The 20,813-nt window shown below is 39.9% G+C and overlaps 1 protein-coding gene across 1 annotated transcript in view; it reads left to right on the forward strand.

Moving 5' to 3' along the window:
• The window catches only part of LOC132826138 (cilia- and flagella-associated protein 46), a 214,053-nt gene that overhangs the window by 57,818 nt on the left and 135,422 nt on the right, over positions 1-20,813 (forward strand). Inside the window, exons 16-24 of the mRNA XM_060841785.1 lie at positions 4,099-4,248; positions 6,916-7,023; positions 9,139-9,320; positions 12,945-13,076; positions 15,432-15,597; positions 15,768-15,852; positions 18,677-18,824; positions 19,221-19,404; positions 19,775-19,934. Coding sequence (XP_060697768.1) covers positions 4,099-4,248; positions 6,916-7,023; positions 9,139-9,320; positions 12,945-13,076; positions 15,432-15,597; positions 15,768-15,852; positions 18,677-18,824; positions 19,221-19,404; positions 19,775-19,934 — 1,315 coding nt within the window. The remainder of the gene's footprint in view (positions 1-4,098; positions 4,249-6,915; positions 7,024-9,138; positions 9,321-12,944; positions 13,077-15,431; positions 15,598-15,767; positions 15,853-18,676; positions 18,825-19,220; positions 19,405-19,774; positions 19,935-20,813) is intronic.

Consider the following 20,813-nt stretch of genomic DNA (forward strand, 5'->3'; position numbering starts at 1 on the left):
CCAGTCCAATACCAGGAACTCCTCCTCATGTTTACCAAGTATGCCTCTGTGCATTCAGTCACAAAGTCCTTCAGATCTCTGTTTTCTCTGGAAGATTTTCAGTTCCTATGTGCATGAATTGATTCCAATCATTCTTAGTCATATGGGTATAGCCTGTACCAAATATGCCAGTTCTGCCAAATCGGTCTCTTCAAAAGAATTCAAGCAGCAGTAGTGCATGTATTTGTCTTATCCTCACCGTCAAACCTACCCTCCAGATTTTCTTCTTTTAAGCTGTTTCACATACATCCTCTCCTTGGTCAGTTTGTGCTGCTCTGCTACTGAAATCTGATCTCTGTGGGCTCAATTGCTTTCCTTTTGGTTTCAATCTTCATCTGTGACCTAGCAACCTTAGATCACAGTCTTATTTTCCAGAAATTTAAATCACCTTCAGGACCTCAAAATCACAATCCCATTTCCCAGAACACTGAAGTTGCAGTGTTTCTGACTTTCAAAAATTGGAACCAAAGTCAGTGCATCCATCACACAACTGGGCAATTCATCACGTAAATAACATATTCATGAGTTACTCAAAGCCAACATTAGATGCAGCAAACAATTAAGAAGGAAAATGGAAATTGGTCTGAGTAGAGGAGGAAAGATTTTCTTGGAGAGGATTCTGAAAGGATTTACCAGGATGTTGTCGGAAATGGAATTTGAGATATAAAAATAGATCAGAAAGTCTGGGACAAATTTCCACAGGAACATAGGAGGTTGAGGGGTGATCTTATTGAGGTTTGTAAAATCATGAGGGGTATAGATAAGGTGAATGACAAGGGTCTTTTCCCTCAGGTGGAGGAGTTCAAAACTAAGGGGCATATTTTTAAGGTGAGAGGAAAAAGATTTGAGATCGACAACAGAGGCAATGATTTTACACAGAGTGGTTGGTGTGTAGAATGAACTGCCAGAGGAAGTGGTGGATGCAGATACAGTTACAATATTTAAAAGACATTTGGATGAGTTCATGAATATGAGGATTTGGAGAGATATGTGCCAAGCCTGGCAGATGTGACCAGTTTAGTTTGGGAACATTGTTGTTGTGGACTTGTTGGATCAAAGGGTCTGTTTCCATGCTGTATGAAAGAAAGATATAATTGCCATAGAGGGAGTGCAACAGAGGTTTTTCAAACTAATTCCTGGGATAGAGGAATTATCCAAGGAAGGATTAAATGGTTGAGCCTCTATTCCCTAAAAATTAGAAGAATGAGAGATGATCATTCAAATATACACCATTTTACAGGAGTGATAAGATGGATGTCGGAAGACAATTCCTCTGACTGAGAAAAGGAAATATCAACTCAGACTTCAGGATAGAGCACTGTGGACTGGCATGAGGAGAAACCTCTTTTTTCAGAACGTAGTGATTCTTTGGACTTGCCTAAAGGTCTGTAGAAGCTCAGTTGTTCAGTATGTTCAAGACTGAGATCAGTAGATTTCTACACCTTAAAAATGTCAAGGGATATCGGGATAATGCAGCAAAATGAAGTGGAAGATCAACCATAATCTCACTGAATAGTGGAGTGTGATCAAACAGCTGAATGGTTTGCTTCTGCTCTTATTTCTTATATCCTTATATTCCATAAATTGGCAAATACTCTCCATTGGTCCCGTAAACTGGATTTCATCACAGTATGCTCTGGAAGATGTAGGACTTCTTTTACTATAAAAGCAATACATTATTTTATTGATATATTCCATTTATTTCTCTTAGGTGATTCAATTCCTTCACACAACACTGGAGGGTGGGGTGGGATATCATATGAAATATAAGGCTAAGTTACCTTCAAATAAAAATGACCTGTGACAGTGACAATGTCCTAAGCTTCATGCATAGTGGGATTGGAAGAATACTGCACATGCAACATCTGATTATATTTTAAGAGTGTGTGCAGCATTAAGTTCTCCCATCTTCTTTTCCTGTGTATGCAGGTTTCACATAATTAGGAAATAAATTTAGGGAATTACCTATTTGGTATGCATCATTAAAGTGGTGCTGCGTTTGCTTGACTATTATGTCCCACCTGGGACAGTGATGATTCACATGCCCCACCACCACAAAAGTTAATTATTTAATCAAAGTAAGCTGAATCCTAATTTACCTGTTTGAAGAAATCAGGTTAACAGAAAACTCTGATCAGGTTCTGCACTAAACATGAACTGTTGTTTATTATGAACAGACAATATCTGGCCTCTAGTAAATAACACTTTAACAATCAACATATAACTCTAATGGTTGAAACTCTAACCACAGTTGTAAAACCCCTACACACGCACACAGATTGACTCACACAAAAAAAGGTGCTCTGGATGCAATAAAAATATTGGGAATCACAGTTCAAAAGCATCCATTCACTGGCTTTGATGAGATTTCCTTTTCTCTTGTCTTGACCTTCTGTTCTTTGTCTCCTTCCTTCTAGATTTTCAGTTATTTGCCAAGAACCAGGATATTTACATTACCTGTTCAGTTTCATAGCCACTGATTAGAGACAATGTCTTAACGCAAATGGTTAGGAGAGAATAACTGACTGCTACAGAGCTATTGAGGATAAAATGAGTACTGCAGATGCTGCAGAGTCAGTGCAGAACAGTGTGGTGCTGGAAAACCACAGCAGGTCAGGCAGCATCTGAAGAGCAGGAATTTGACATTTCGGGCATAAACCTATCCTGACCTGCTGTGCTTGTCCACCGCCACACTTTTCAACTCTGCAGAGTTATTGAGGTAGACCTTGCTTCTTGCAGCCTTGAGAAGTTTGTCCCTGTATCATTCACCCTCTCAAACTGGTTTGTAGGCAGCTAACAATCAGAAAGTTGTTGTCAGGCTGATGACCTGACAACTGCTCGCAATTGCACAAACCAATCAGCTGCCTGGAGCAGTCCAAATCTCACTGTGCCCACATCCCAGTGCCATACCATCTTAGAGTTTTAGAACCATGTAGCATAGAAACAGACCCTTCTCGCCAACTTGTCCATGTTAACCAGATATCCTAAATTAATCTACTCCCATTCGCCAGCATTTGGCCCATATCTCTCTAAACTCTTCCTATTCATATTCACATCCAGATGCCTTTTAAATGTTGTAATTGTGCCAGCCTCCACACCCCTTACATGCACAACCTCCTGTGTGAAAAAAGTTGCTCCTCAAGTCTTTTTTCAATCTTGCCCCTGTCACCTTAAACCTATGCCTTCTATTTTGGACTGCCCCAGCCCAGGGAAAAGACCATAACAATTCACTCTACCCATGCCCCTCAAGAGTTTATAAATCTCCATAAGGTTGCCTTCAGTCTCTGTGTTCCAGTGAAAAATAGCCCCAGCCTATTCAGCCTTTCCCTGTGCTCAAACCCTCCAATGCTGGTAACATCCTTGTAAATCTTTTCTTTGAAGTTTTGCAACATTCTTACTATAAGAGGGAGACCAGAATTGCATGCAGTATTCCAAAAGTGGCCTCAGCAATCTCCTGCAACATGACCTCCCAACTCCTAAACTCAATGTACTGACCAATAAAGGCAAGTGTATCAAATGCCTTCTTCACTATCCAATTTACCTGTGACTCAGCTTTCAAGGAACAATGAACCTGCACTCCAAGATCTCTTTGTTCAGCAACACTTCCCAGGATTCTACCATTAAGTGTATAAGTCCTGCCCTGATTTGCCTTTCCAAAATGCAGTTCATTTTATCTAAATTAAACTCCATCTCCCTCGACCCGTTGGCTTACCTAATCAAGGTTTTATCTCACCTTCCCTATTGCTTAAATGAAGCAGCAGTGTAACACAACTTACAATGTGTTCTAGCCACCTGAGGTTTAAACGTACAACAATTTGTTCCCTCGTCCTTGATTTTTAAAATGACACTTTTAACATTTTAATCCACAGTCAAAAATAAGGAAAAGAAAATCTGATCTTTACAGACATTCTTCTATTCTTGAGTTCAAACCAACCTAGCAGATTGATTAAGATTCATATTCAATAAAGAACAATTATTTGATGCTTATTTGCTCAGTGTATTTTAAGATTATTCAAAGTAGGAACTGAAGAATGTATTGTATCTCTGTTTGGACAATAGATCTGTGAATATGTGTTGAATGCTACAAATGGAAATGAACCCTCTGATGTTGTTCCCATTTCTGTGAGACATCAGATTGTTGTTACGTGGGTCAAGGTTAAACAGCTTCTTCAGCAACAGATCGGGCCAAGTCTGGTAACGGATGATGAGGTAAAGTATTAATGTAATGGTTTTGCCCTCTTTGAATAAGTTTGTGCAGCTGCACTAGAGCTGGGGTGACAAAGCCACTCCAGACTGCAGTATGGAAATCCAGTTTGCTTCAAGTTAACAAGGGGTTGGCACTTAAGTGCCCAAATAGTTGGAAAAACAACAGACAAATATAATTTGGATATGAAGAATGGTGATGTGGAATTAAAAACAAAGTGCTGGAAAATTTCAATAGGACTGGTAGCATCTGTGGAGAGAGAAACAGAGGGCTGAATCTTAGATTTTTGGCTTTCTGCAAGTCATATTATATTTTTTGGAGGGTTTCTTGTGACAAGGCCGAGCAAATTTCCTCACGGTATCATACCAAGCTCACCGCATCATATAGCCTGCTCGTATTGCATCCCTCATGTCTGATTCTGTGCCTATTGTACCATGTGCTGTTCCCAAACATTTTAACTTTCAGCATATATCTGTCAAAAGACCAGAATCCTTTGCATCTTTGCCACCTTTAAAGGTTGCAGTGTGACTGGATAATTGTTGGCAATCTGACATTTCCCCTCACCGATAATCTAATGGCAAAACATCCACAATTTACACTGCTCATGGCACATACTAATGGCTTACATTTGCTCATACATAAAACTCCCTAGTCTGTTTAATTACAACACCACACTATTTACCTGTTCTGAGCTGCATTCCACCAGACCCTCTCAAATCATCACTACTCTGTTCCCAATGTCAGTGGTCAACACAATTCAACATTGTCCAGTAGGGAAACACTGTCAGATCATTTGCCTTTATGTAATTCCAAATTTGGACTTCTATTTACATCTACCAAAGGTGAATACAAACAAAACCAATGGACTGTAACACCACGAGAAATAGGAACAAGAGTAGGCTGTTCAGCACCTCGAACCTTCTTCACTATTTAATATGATCATATCTGATCAATATTCCTCACATCCACTTTCCTGCTCTTTCCCCACAATTCTTCATTCCCTACTGATCACAAATCTATCTATCTCAGCCTTAATTTATGCCAGGACTCTGTCCCCACAGCTGTCTGTGGCACAGAGTTCCAAACACACTCAATCCTCTGAGAGAAGAAATTCCTGTCCATCTTAGTCTTAAATTAGTGCCTCGTTATTCTGAGACTGTGCCCTCTGGTCCTAGACACCCCCATAGTGAAAAGATCCTCTCAGCATTTACCCTGTCAAACACTTTAAGAATCCTGTATGTTGCCCCTGTCACTATCCCTATCAGTGCCTCTGCTTTCCACCCTGAAGCCTTGATATTCCCACTGTTTATTTGACAGTGATCCTGTTTCTTGCCCCTCTAGGACCCCCCTCAATGATTGGCAGACTGTGTTCATCCCAGACGTCTGACTGACTTTGACAAGTAGCTCCTCGATATTACAGAGTGGGCCCCTGATGATTGTTTTGGTTGCTCCACTATTGACAATGTAGGATCCCTCTGACTGTTGGTACTGGTTTTAAAGGGTGGACCATTGCTCAATCTCTGGACTCCTAAACTTGAATGGCCCAAGCAGATGACTGTGGCCAAGTTCCTAGATTATGCCTGTGACTGATGCTACTGGGATCCCCTGACTGACAGTGCACTGAAGGCTTCCCACTCAGTTTCCAATATGGCCATTTGATTGATTAAACCTGCAGTATATATACTATGCAAACAGCTTGCAAATGTTTAGGTATTTGATTAACATCTCAGTTGTGCTGCTGAGCAAGATATTTTCCAACTCCCCCCACCCCAGACAGAACACCCGATTGACAAGACTGAGAAGCATCCTGTTTGCATGTCTGTGCAAAAGAGGATGTCAGTACAACAGTGCTGATAGTCTAGCCCTGACTGCAGCTCCAGTACACTAACAGGCAATGCTAAGCCTGGATGCTGCAAGCATGCAGTAGGTACTAAGTGAGCAAGTGAGAAGAGAACAAGTGAGCAATCCTCAAATACAAACTTGAAAGAACTGTGGAGACCATAAATCAGAAACAAGAGCAGAACTTGCTGGGAAAGCTCAGCTATGGAGATTTCTGTTTTATTATTAACATCAAATCTGGAACCATGTGTGTTTATGTTTGAGTAAAAGACCATCACACTAAAACAAAATATAATTTATCGAGCTATATTTAATTCTGGGTTCCTACTTGTCCAGTGGTAACATCAACTAGAATTGTAACAAGGCATTTAAATCACTCTTTCCTTCCACCCGATCTCAGACCTTCCATTTTTAATTTCCTTATTTACCTCCTGTTTCTTGCTTTTGCTCTTACTCAAAATCTGTCATATCTGTAACGTATTTCAATCCTCCCAGCAGATCATGGACCTGAAACAATAACTGTTTCTCCCTGCACAAATGCTTCCTGATGCCCTACTGTTTCCAGCACTTTTTGTTTTTATTTCAGATTTCCAGGATTCTCTGCATTTGACAATTTCAGTAGTTATCTATAAATTACTTCTGTCTTTTATCGCTTTTTTATTCTCAGAACTTGTTGCTAACTAATGTAAATCCGTGCAAGAATCTGGTAGATTTGATTTACTATCACAGAAGTAAAATAAGAATGTGTTTCAGTTAAGGTATCAGACTTTTGGTTCTATTTGTTTTTTGTTCTGATGCTGTATATGTTTTAAACGATTAATTATCTTTTACAGCAGAGTAATGATAGCCAGGCTCCAATGATCCAGGCTCTTATTGCTCTGGAGATGTACTCTTGTAACAACAGCAACCTGATGAAATTTACTGTTCCCAGTCTTCCAGAGGTAAGCAATTGCAATTGTCCTTAGAATTATGAAGGGAAGTTTTTAAAATAAACAGATGATTTTGTTACCCCATATTTTCCACGTCATGAATGTTCATTCAGACTGTTCTTTCTGAAAACTAAGTGAACAATGCTGTGGATGGAAGACTTTGAAAGGGCTGGAATTTTTGTGTTTAGTAACTCACCTCCTGACCCATCCCAAATTTTAGAATCCATACAATGTGGAAACAGGCCCTTTGGCTCAACAAGTCCACATGACCCTCTGAAGCATAACACAACCAGACCCATTCCCTGAACCTATTATTCGATATTTACCCCTAACTAATGTACCGAACCTACACATCCCTGAACGTTATGGGCAATTTTTAGCATGATCAATTGACCTGACCTGCACATTTTGAGAGGAAACCGGAGCACCTGAAGGAAACCCACGCATACACTAGGAGAATGTGCAAACTCCACGCAGACAGTCGTCCGAGGCTGGAATCGAACCCGGAACCTGGTGCTGTGAGGCAACAATGCTAACCACTGAGCCACTATGCCACCCATAAGAAATGAAGACTTGCTGGGGATTTGAATCCAGAACCTCTTGCATATTTGCGTAGTATAGCAACCAAACCCAGAATTACACCCCTAGAACAACAAGTCACATGTTTGTTCACTATGTACAAGGCATAAATCATGAGTTAGGCAGATTACTTTCCATTTGCCTGGTTGAACGGAGTTTCAAATATACTCCGGAAGCTCAACACCATGCAGGACAAAGCAGCCCATTTGATTAACAACTTAGTAACCTCCTTAAAAATTCCCTCCACCACATGTATTTTTAAGATGGTTGCATTTTATTTTCTATATTTTTGATTGTGGACTGAAATGTGAAAAAATGAGGACTGTTTTAAAACCAAGGCAAGAATTGCTGCACTTTTAAGAACAAGTCACTGAAACTCTTTGTGTGCGGTGTTTACATTGCTGCTGTGTTCAACTAGTGGGGTTATATCTGCTTGTAGATGACCTGGAATCAGGGATGTATACATACTGAGATTTGGCTAGCAACAACTAGCTGATTGATTTGTGCAATGGTAGCCAGTTGTGGATGCCAAATGTCATCAGCCTGATGACAACTCTCTGATCGATTAGTTCTTGGGTAGCTGAACAGCTTGTGGATGTGAACAACCTCTGGAGGGACAGTGTCTCACTCACTGCAGGAAAAGTACCTGAAGCCAGAAGAAAGACAATTATACCCTTCCTCCCCACCAGCTTGCTGTAAGCTGTTGCCCTTAACTAGTAACTAAGAGACTTTGCAGTTAGTGTATCAATCACCATGTGCCTCCTGCAAATAAGTGATGGAACTTGAAGGAAAGATATTGAAGAACATAAAGTCCTGGCAAGCCAAAATGATCATCTCAATGAACCCTGTGGACTGGTGGTACCATGTTTCCATTTTTCTTTCCACCTGGAAAACCAATGTATTTTATTTATCTATCTCTGACCATGTATGTATCTGGGAGGTTTTAAAAAGTGAGTTAGACTTTAATTAGTAGAGCTACATATTAATAATTTATAGCTCTTTCTTTGTGACTAGAATTTGCTTATTCGTAATAAATAGTTCTTGTTAAGTACAGGGATCTGGCCACTGTTTGCTATTAACTTTAATTCGACAGACAGGTAAGACAGTGTTTTTATGTGGGTTGATTCATTCATTCAATTTTGTGGAAACCCTGGGAGTAATGGGGTTTGAGAATCAATCTATTTTCCAAAATGGGTCATTATAGTACATAGTGACAGAAACAATGCACTTCAGCAATTTGTTTAAACACCTTCAACAACACCTCCCAAACCTGCAACTTCCACAACCCAAGGGGCAAGTTTTGGGAGTACATACAGCTTCCTCTCCAAACTAGCTATCACTGTGATTTGCAAATATATCTCTTTTCCTTTACTGTCACTGTATGAAAACCTGTAACTAATCCCTCAGTGTGTGCAGCTTCTCATCAAACCAGTTATGTTTGGCTGGGTCACTGGCACATTTCAGCAACAGGCATGACCTGTCCAAAACTGCTGTGATCATTCCCAGAGCAGTTTTTAGATATCTTAATACCTGTGCTCACTTTTTCAGTTGGAGAAGCAAATCTTAGACTGTACCTGGTCTGATCAACTATTAGAGCTGGAAGTATGGATACGTTTGATGCAACTTGCTAACCAGAATAATGATGATTCATTACTAATGCGATGTGCCCAGAAAGCATTTGAATTGAATATAAACACCGCTTCAAGCATTGATTCCAAGATGCATGAAAAGTGAGTGTATCATTTAATGCAACTTAAAATCATTTCATTTCTGTCAAATAGGTAAATAATTTTGCTCATTATTATCTGGAATTGAAAAAGAAAATAATATAACTTTGAGTTTCAGAATAAATACAAGCTTTGTGCTTGAGCATTTTTTTGATTTTCATCTTTTTGAAAACTGCGCTGACACAAAATTCAGTGGGCCAAACCTTGTTGGAGCAGAGGACCCATGGCCCATGGCATACAGCGTTAGAAAATTTCTTGCACCATTCAGCATGGTGGAACAATTGTTAATTTAAGAGCTTAATGAACAAAAACACCAACAACTTGTATTTATGTCACTTTATAATGTGAAGTTCTGAGATACGTTACAAGAAGTAAAACAAAATTTGACACGGATATAGCAGATGATCAGAGTTTGGTCAAAGAAGTAGGTTCCATGGAATGTCTTAATGGATTAGAGAGAGGTGAAGAGGCTTAGGCAGGCAATTTTACAGCTTAGAGCTTTGACAGCTGAATGAATGCTCAAGCAGCCAAAGCTGATGGATATATGGAGGTTGATGAAGGAATTTACAGAGATAAGGAGGGTTGAGGCCACAAAGGGATTTGAAAACAGAAGAAATGCTTAAATTCTGGGACTTCCCTCAGTGGGAATCAATATATATCAGCATTCATTGGGATGTTGGATGAATGGGACATATTGTAAGCAAGGCCATAGGTATGGCTGTCACGTTTATAGAGAGTAGAATGTGGGATTTGAGTGGGTGTACACTGGAATAGTTGAGTATACGAGTAACATAAATATGGATGAGGATTTCAAGAGCAGATGAACTGAAGCAGGGGCAGAGTTGGGTCACATTACAGATGTGGAAAAGGACAGTCTTAATGGTGATGTCATTTCGTAGCCAGAAGCTCCAGAGTCACTAATGGCACCAAGGTTGTGAACAGACTGGTTAATTAGACTTGTTATAATGTAATGTGACAGTAACAATGTTGTCTGAATTATGATGTCCCTAAGTAGTACCATCCATTATATGATTGAAGTTTGTGTCCAATTTGAAATGGAGAAGGTTGGACCTTACACTGGTGCTTTAAAGGTAAATGAGGAAAACAATGTGGGAATGAAAGCTGAGCTGGTTGAAGTGAACGGCCATAGTAGGCTGATGGGTAGATTAATAGAAACGTAGATGTTAAGGAGATATTTAAGAATATTGAGAATAAGTATATTCTTAACATAAAGAAAAAAAATTAAAGTGAGGACCTACCAAACGTGATAACTAAACACTTCAGAAAAAGCACCAAACTCAAGAAAAAGAATGTAACTATGCAAAGATGAGTGGCAGGTGAGATGATTGGTCAGAATGTAAGGAATTGCAGAGAAAGGTTAATCAGAAGAAAGAAATGAGAATATGAAAAGAAGGTAACTAGGAACATAAAAACAGATAGCAAAAGTTTCTATGGATATGTAAAAAGCTGAAGAGTAAGTTTTAGTACTCTAGAGAATGAAATGGTTGATGAAATGAACAAATAATTTGCTTCTGACTTTAAAGCATTTGAAAACATTCCAGTATTAACTGTATATCAGGAGGCAGAAGGGAGACAGGAACTTGGCAAAATTACAATCATGAGGGAAGTAGCATGTGCCAAACTAATGGAGCTGCAAGTTGACAAGTCTCCTGGTCAAGATGGACTTCATCCTATGGACTAAAAAGAGATTGCTACTGAGGGAGTAGATACATTGACATTAATTTTCCATTATCCCCCAGACACAGGAAAGTAGCAAATATAACCTCAAAATCATGATGGAAGGGAGGCAGAAAGTAGAAAACTACAGGCTAGCTAGCTTGGCATCTGTTGTAGGGTGGCGTTCAAATTGACCATTAAAGAGGTTATAGCTATGCACTGGAAGAGTCAGTGTAGTTCCACTAAAGAATATCAATTTAGCCAATTGTTGGTGACTTTGAAGGAATAACACATCCTGTAGACAAACGAGAGCCTCAAAACACAACATACTTCGATTTCCAAAGGCAGTTAATAAGGTGCCACATCAAAAACTTTTGCAAAAAATAAAAGTTCAAGATGCGTGTGTGTGTGGTGTAGATAGAAGATTAATTGGATGGCAGAAAGCAGAGTATGCAAGGATTGGTCTTTATCTGGTTGTCAGGTTGTGACAGTGCAGGAGTCTGTGCTGGGGCCTCAATCTTTTTATACCATTCCTGAGGATGAGGGGAGGGACTGGCTTAATGGTATGCCACAAGATTATTAATCTAGACCTCAGCTAATTTTTGAATTCCGCCAGACAACAGATGGTGGAATGTGATTTCAATAAAAAAAATCTAGAATCAGAAATCTTTGAAGACCACGAAACCATTGTCAATTGTCGGAAAATGTCACTGGTATCTTCCAGAAAAGGAAATCTGCCATCCAATCGTCACCCAGTCCGGCCTACGTGTGACTCCAGACCCACAGTAATGTGGTTGACTCTCAACTGCCCTCTGAAACGGTCTACCAAGTCACTCATTGTGTTAATCACTCTGAAGACTCAACAAAGAAATGAAACCAGAAAGACCATCTGGCATCGACCCAGTAACCAGAAACAGCAAAGGCAGAAACAGGTCTGTCAGATGCTGCAAAAGTCCTCCTTACTAAAATCTGGAGGCTAGTGCCAAAATCGAAAAAACTGTCTCACAGACTAGTCAAGCAACAGCCTGACACAGTCATATTCACAGAATCGTAGCTTACAGACAATGTCCCAGACATCACCATTACCATCCCTGGATATGTTGTGTCCCTCTGGCAAGACAGACCCAGCGGAGGTTGCGGTATAGTATAGTGCGATGCAATCGGGAGGAAGTTGCTCCGGAACTCCTAAATAATAACTCTGGATCCCATGAAGTTTCAGAGCGTCAAGTTGAACATTAGCAAGGAAACCTTCTACTGATTACCGTCTACTGTCTTCCCTCAGCTGATGAATCTGTATTCCTCCATATTCAACAACTTGGTGGAGACACTGAAGGTGGCAAGGCTGCAGAATATACTCTAGTTGAAGTTTTCATAGTCCACCACCAAAAGTAGCTCGGTAGCAATACTACTGATCAAGCTGGTTTGTCATAAAACATATAGCTGTTGGATTGGATCTTGACAGGTGGTGAGGGAACCAAAAAGAGGGAAAAACATATGCAACTTCATCCTTACTGATCTGCCAGCAGCTGATGTGTCTGCCCATTATGGTATTGGTAAGAGCTACCACCGCATGGTCTTTGTGGAGGCGAAGTCCTGCCTTCATGTGAAAATTAACTTCCATCATGTGTGACACTATCACTGTGCTAAATGGGATAGACTTCAAGCAGATCTGGCATCTCAAGACTGGTACACTTGTTCTGGAGGCAATTGCACTGCTCTTTTTTGGTCATGCGACAGAATTAGTTTGTGTGCCTTGGATAAATGAAAAGCTGAGTGAACTTAGCAGGGTTTAAATCTGGACTTGTTGGCCTTCAGGCTCTCACTGAACAAATTAACTTCCCTAATTTGTGAAATTGCGATGTCTTTAAATTAATCAAATGTTTTTGATAAATAGTCATTATGAATATTTATGTGAATTAAAAAGTGGAGTTTTCTTTGTCTTGTATACAGGCGCAATTACAAGGTTCAGCAAGAATTGCTGAGTGTTGCTGCCTGTATTAAAGGGCAGAGCTTGATGAAGAAGGCAGCTGGAGACAGCGAAATGCTTATCTCTGCCATTAGAACATTTGAATTGAGTGCAAGGTAACTTTATCTCTGTTTTGGACCATAGTGCCTATAGATTTTTATAACAAAGGTGATAATTTTCAAACTTTAAGGGAGATTCCCTTGGCATGTTTTGAAATATTTCTGGTGTAGTGCTATAATGGTAGTAATCATTTTAGTCACACATAGCATCAGAAATTATGGGAAGAATTTATATTGTCAAGTTAGGAAAGGAGAGATTTGAGTATAAATGGGGGATAAATGCCATAAAAGTATAAACCTGACATGTCAGAAACCTGACATAGTCAAGATTAGAGTGGTGCTGGAAAAGCACAACAGGTCAGGCAACATCCAAGGAGCAGGAAAATCGATGTTTCAAGCAAAAGATTTCATCAGAAGGGCTTTTGCTTGAAACGTCGATTTTCCTGATCCTCGGATGCTGCCTGAACTGCTGTGCTTTTCCAGTACCACTCGAACCTTGATTCTGAACTCCAGCATCTGCAGTACTTACTTTTGCCTAGAAACCTGACATACTCCAGCTCATTTCCAGTGTTTTCTATGTTGGATAGATAGCAAACTATAAGGAACCCTGAGATAGCTCCTTTGTACCCTTTCCACATTGGTTAGCCTTCAGCAGTTCAGAGCTCATATAGACTGATAAGTTGTCCTGAGATGTTGGAATCCTAAAGGGGAGTGTTTAACCTGAGAGAGCCGGTGCGTCATGTATCTTCTCTCACAGACCTCTGTGCTGTGAGGAGAATGGAGGTGCCACCTTCCCAGACTGAGAGCATCACATTCCCTTGAAAAGCTGATAGAATGACACTTTGCCTCAAGAGCTACAGAATAACCATAATTGATTCCATACTCTCATTCACAAGATGGGTATAAGGTTGAAAGATTTCTGTGGGGAAAGTACTCCCAAAATCCTGTACATTGCTTTTAGCCTCAGTGTTGTTCTCATTAGATGTAATGTCTTGGCTACAGTCATCAGTTTCATGGTTCAAGGATCCGTGACATTGATGGTACGTGCAGTCAAAGAGTTGGCTTGGCCATTACAACTTCTTTCATCCTTGGTTTCTGAAGGTGCAGCTCATCCCTCAGCAGGGTGTGACTCACCAGGTCTGAGAATTCTAAAGAGACCAGTGCAAGTGCATTTCTATTTGCAAAACGCAAGGAAGTTTATAATGATCATATCACCTATATGTCCCCATTAAGTATTTGTCTTCCTTTACCTCCCACTATGTCATAGTCCAACATATGAGGTGACGAAACTTGCATGGCAGTTGTCCCTGTTGACCTGGAAAGCTTGGTTAGTCATTCCTGGGAGCTTTTGCGTCTAGAGAGCCAAGGTCTGTTGTGAGTGTCCTGCACAGGTACAGGCTTGTTCCCCCCTCCTTGGCATGTACCACTTTAAGCTGTGACAGTGCAGGCATGAGGGAGGGTGAAGAGACTGGGCCCCTTTGGAGTATTTTGAGAGGAAGTTAGATTAGATTAGATTACTTACAGTGTGGAAACAGGCCCTTCGGCCCAACAAGTCCGCACCGACCCGCCGAAGCGAAACCCACCCATACCCCTACATTTACCCCTTAATCTAACACTACGGGCAATTTAGCATGGCCAATTCATCTGACCTACACGTGGGAGGAAACCGGAGCACCCAGAGGAAACCCACGCAGACACAGGGAGAATGTGCAAACTCCACACAGTCAGTCGCCTGAGTTGGGAATTGAACCCAGGTCTCTGGTGCTGTGAGGCAGCAGTGCTAACCACTGTGCCATCGTGCCGCCCATAAACTGAGCATCCTAAATGTGGACTGTCCTTCTTCTGGATTCCTGCAGGCACCATCCAGGCTCACTGAAGGGAAAAGTGCACCAGAAGTGAGGTTGAGGTCCCTCGACCGCTCTTGCATCCAGATGAAGGGCTCCTGCCCGAAACGTCAATTTTCCTGCTCCTCGGATGCTGCCTGACCTACTGTACTTTTCCAGACTCTTGACTCTAATCTCCAGCATCCTCAGTGCTCACTTTCACCTCACAATTGATGTTGGCTAGAGTAAGACTGTGCATGTATGCAGCAGGTTCTGAATTTGCTGGACATATTATCATCCAGTCACACATATACACAGATACACACACACAACACAGACAACATACTCACATCTCTCTCTCTCTCTCTCTCTCTCTCTCTCTCTCTCCCCCCCACCGCCCCAACACATACACACACACCCCTCCCTGCTCTGCCCCCACTGGCTACAGCAGACATACCACTTTTTCTAAGGTATCATCAGTCCTCAAGAAGGTTCACGGGACATGAAACATTAATTCTGCTTTCTCTCCACGGATACCGCCAGACCTGCTGAGAAAATGTTTAGTGTCTGATCTTATTTTTTATTACAGTTTTGGAGAAAAAGCTGGAAATGTCAAACTTGTAATGAGTTCAGCAAAACACTTCTGGAATTCTTGTCTATGTTTGATACCATCTCCTCTTGAAAGAGCTGTACTTGAAGAACCCGTTAAGTCTTTTCTAAAGGCTATTCAAAATACATTTACCAAGAACAGAAAGGTAAAAATGGTTACAATAATTTATGCAGCCACCAACTTTAAGCATTTATCTGTCAACATAAATGCTGAAATTTTACACATTGTGGCCCTGACAGTTCTGCCTTCTAGCCTAGTGGTTGAACCAGATTCATAGTTTTTTTTTAAAACTGCATTTTTTTTCATTTTGACCAGCAGGAGGAAGAAAAAGAAGAAATGATTCAGAATTCCAAAGTTAAACAACAATCACTTCCTTTTGCACTTGGGGCATTATCAACATGTAAGTGAAAACTGAGAAAATTATTTGCAAGCGCTTGGATTGAAGCAATATGGAACAGAAATGAATCTCCAACTCAGAACAAGTGAAACGCACATGTTCACGTTCCCAAACCTTCCTTCACACACACAGCTGAGGATTCTTAGTTTCCTTTCTGATAGTCACGATCATGAATAGGAAGTTTTAGGTGAGAAGCAGGGTGGAGATTCATATCTCATACCATGGCCTCTGCTGAATCACAGAGGAGTGCTGAGCTAGCAATGCCTTCTCTCCCTGTTGTCATTGTGTTAAAATCACAGATAACAAATAAGCCTGAATACAAATTTAAATTTAGTAATATATATGTTGGTCTTCTGTTTTGCAAAGCTATGTGAGATAATTCTTTAATTTGTTTAAATGATAAATCATTGAATTCAGTTCAGTCAATTCAGGCCTGCATTCAAATTGCAGCATTAAAATTGGGCATTTGCTCCATTCAGTTGACCTTGATTTTTATCCTCCACAGGATCTAATAGTTCCAGTTAATGTACCATTCTATTATCTTTTTCTTTTATTTCTCTTTTTGTCAACCATCAAGTAAATTATTCTTAAGTTATTCTCGACTTCAAGCTCTAACTCTGTGGTGCATAACCTCATCATCTCTTCAGTAAAGTAAGTTTCTCTGTTTGCACACTTGGCTTTTAAATAATGCTTCTTTATTCTTGAGCCCTCAATGACAGGCAGCATTTGTTTAATCTATACTGTACTATCCCTTCAACCACTAGCACATCAAACCATTATCTTACACACCCAGTAGCTCTCCATGAAGCCTCCGAATATCCTGTGGCTAAGGCTGAAATTTTAAAAGGTCATGAATTTTCCAGCATGCAGGCACTTTTTGTTTTGAGAATTTAACCCCATGCTTGCTCCTGAACCTGCTACTCTCCATTAGCAGTTACAATTTTGCCCATAATTTCTAGGATATGTGTTATCCCTGCCCTCATTTAGGTTTGAATCCTCCCTTAACTGACCCAACTTGTTTCCCTTTCATATTAGGTCTTTCACTTCATTTAAAGTCAACTGAACATTTACCTCCTCAGTAGCTTTCAATCTTGTAAATTCTAAAACAAAACATTTTTTAAATGTTAACTTCCAATTTGTGTTTGTCCTCTACTGAGACATGGGGTGGAATTTAATGGACTCCACTGGTACAAGTGTGAGGCACAGGAGGGATCAGGAAATTGGGTGGGATGCCCCTCATCTGATTTCTGGTGACTGGAAAACTATCCCATCTTCATTGGGAACAGCAAGACCTCAATGTAGGAATTTCACCAGAATTGAACAGGTCAGTTAGGCTCATGAACAAGCTGAATAATTCTCCTTCAACCTACTGGGATTTAATGATGGCTAATGGATTTAATGGAACATTTGTGCGTCTCCCATGTCTTTCAAAAGTATTTCCTTAAACTTCATGGGAATGGAGTGGAGATATCTCATGATTAATTGCACTTGCATTGGGTAGGTGTTGCAGTTGAAAACCACCACTACTTTTACATTCTACTTTGGCCACTATCACCTTGTTCACGACACTCTCCTCATGACCTTCATCTTCTCACTTGCTGATCTGCTGGGATCCAGCAATGCTTTTCAGGCATCTGTTCCCACTCCTCTGATTGGCTGAAAGCTCTCAAGATCGTATTTCTGCCCAAAGTAAGACTTAATTGAGATATGCTATCCAGATTACACGTTGCTGATTACACTTAAACTACAGTGAGCCTTCATGGAAAGGTGATGAGGAGTTTTAAGTGATTCTCTTACTGTGTGGGGAAACTGCCACTTCAACTAAATTCTGTCCTTTATCTTCCATTTGGAGTCACACCTCAATAGATTGACAGATTACATACTCATTTTACTTAGAGATGAATTAAATAGCAAGGTAATGATTTTACTAGCTGGAAATCTCTGTTGATATGAACCAGGAAACCAAGACTTTGATATCACCAAAAATCTTCATCTTAGTTTCACATTTTACATCAGCAAGTTTGTTTATGACCATCAGACATTTTTTTGTCTTCTTGTCTCATTTTCTGCTAAATAAAACTGATTTTCTGCATATTGTCTACGAGATATTGAAATTCCATCCCTTCCCTGTAACATCTGTGGCTCATTGGGTATCACTCTTTTTTCTCAACCAGAATGAGTGGGTATAAGTTCAATTTCAGAAGCTTGAGCACAGAAATATGGGCAGGCATTGCAATGCAAGCCTGAGTGATTGCTGCATTGTTGAGGTGCCAGTTTTTTGGATGAGCTATTAAACCAAGGTTAGATTTACTTTCCCAGTTGTGAAGGAAAGCAGAGATTCTATCCATGCCATCTCCCATCCATATTAATAACCAACACTAAAAACAATATCTTTTGGTTGTGGGAATTTGCTATACCTAAAATTGACTTGTGCATTCTCTATGTTACAATAATGAACATTTCAAAATTAGTTAATCACTTTAAAATTTAGTTTTTATATAAATAAATGTTATTCATTTTTCTTTATTTGTTTTTCCTTTCTGTCTTGTCCAAATGAGTAAGATTGCCTGTTATTTGTTCTATTCCATCCATATCCTACATATCACAGCAAGAAAATTACACTATTAATTGTCCTTTTTATCAAGCTTTTGGTCACCTCCTTTGAATCCATGCACTTTGTTTTATTTATGCTTGAATGAAATGCAGTTGGGCATTTTACAATGTTAAGCACTAAAAAAACATGAAGTATAATTAGTATTTTACTTCTGCCCAAGGTACATCTGATAGACGTGTAATAACTTATACCTGATTGTATTTTTGTTTCAAGCTGTTGATGATTCTGATGATGATCCGAAGTTAATGGCAGCACTGTGCGGTCTTTTATTCCATATTTATGTGCATAAAGGAGATTGGAAAGCTGGACTGAAAGTGTTAGATGATGGCATTAGGGTTATGCCCAGGTGTAAACAGAGGCTGTAAGTAAAAATAAGTTATGATCCAATAAATGTTAATTCCGTGGAAATGAATAAATATAGAAACAATGTAGCAAGTTTTCCTGACCTTGTCTCCTGTATGGGATGGTGGCTTGGTGGAGTGGAGCTCTGATCTAAGTAGACTCCAAGCATGTATTGCACCATTTGCTAGGTTTGGATCTCCAAGCTCATGTTTTATTTCTTTGAGGAGTAGCATTGTTCATGCTGCTTCTAGCAATAAAAAGTGTCAAAAGTTCAATAGTAGACAAAAATTGAAGGAACACCACTTCATAATGCAAATTTCACATTTACAGTTAACATTTAAATTTTAGTATCGATTAAGTATGGAGAAATCATTTTAGTAACTCACAAAGTATTTCTGTTAATCTCTATTTGAAGGCTTCTTTTCAAACATAGAATTATGGTGAATACAAGACTTGGTCACGGTATCAGTATGGACATGCAGAAATTGAAGGATGACAGTGAAGAATATGTATCTTACATGTGGCATCGTGTGGCGGTTTTCTCGAAAGACATTACAGATCAGTTAACTTGTTACCAAAATTCAATAGATGTTCTGAAGGTATTTTGTGCAATTTGTTCATTAAACAATATGCAGTGTAAACTGAATATTATGTTTTTAATTTTATTCAAATTCTTGCAATGTGCCACAGCATCAAACACATATTCACCATGTCTCTCATCAAAGATTTTCCTAATGATTCTAACTCCAATTCTTCCCAGTGTAGTCCCATTGAAGTCCTGCAAGGTGATATATGCTTGAATAATGCACACCACCCTTTGCTGTTGTGTCTTGTCTTTTCCCTGCCACAAGCCCAAGATATAAGCTCACTGTGCGCTGAGGCATATTTGTGACCTGTACTTACTCGTGAGAATTTTTTGTGTGTGATTGCCAGTATTGTTGCATTCATTATTGTTTTTTGATATTTCAGAATCCAGAAAGTAACTGGCAGAAAATCAACCAACTGATTGCATTTGGTGAATGGCTATATTGCAATGGATTTTCTCAAAGCGATGCTTACTGCCAGTTGGACTGGGCTGTGGATTTACTTCTGAGCATGAAACCGACTTTAGAGATCAAAGAGGAAGCAGGTTGGCTGAATACATCTTTTTCAAGCACGGAACTTTTAAGCTGGGGCTGATCTATCCTGGATGTTAATCTGGTATTCAAGGACAGCACTAATTCTCCACTTGGCTGGCCCACCTGAAGTGTGGCCTAATCTTTTAGGCACTGTGCATCTGGACCCTTGTACTCATGAGAGGCCCCTGTCTTTATGGAAATGAAGCTGAAGACCCCTTCCTACTACGACCATTTTTACAAGAGGTTGGGGAGAAATGAGTGAAATGGGAGCTGCTTGTGATTTGCATGTCCTTGTTTCATGGAGGCAACTGCACATGTTGATCAGTGGGAGATCCAAAACATGACTTGCACACATTAGACCCAAAAGGAGGAGGTACAAACTTAGTGCAATTCCTGGGACAGTTAAGATGCCCTTTAAGATTGATACCAGGACATGTTTGGGAAAGGCAAATGGTGTTCAATATTGTGAAGCATAGAAATGAGTGCGCATTAAAAAGTATGTCTGTTTCAGTCCTCTTCCCTGGAATGAAAACCTGACCATCCAGGGAACTGACTCCCTGCTTGGGTTTGTGGAGCTGGTTTTGTTCCTGAATTGATGCTCCTGATCTGTGAGGGAAAATTTAGGCCGATGCGGAATACCACCACATACCTTGCTCAGATCCAAGTGAGAAACCTGTTCAATTTTAATCCAGAATTTAGGAACCAATTTCTAGTTTCAGGTTTTTGGGGCTGTCTGGCATAGGACTTCATAATGCTTGCTCAAACCTGTTTCTACTAAACTACTCAAAACACAGGTTATCTTCTTAACCACCTTACCAACTGTAATTGTAACATTTCTCCTTTCTCTTTAATTTCTCTCTTACATCTAAGTATGCTGAGCTGAATCTTGT

The sequence above is a fragment of the Hemiscyllium ocellatum genome, chromosome 22, assembly GCF_020745735.1.
Source record: "Hemiscyllium ocellatum isolate sHemOce1 chromosome 22, sHemOce1.pat.X.cur, whole genome shotgun sequence".
In the NCBI taxonomy this organism is placed as follows: Eukaryota; Metazoa; Chordata; class Chondrichthyes; order Orectolobiformes; family Hemiscylliidae; genus Hemiscyllium; species Hemiscyllium ocellatum.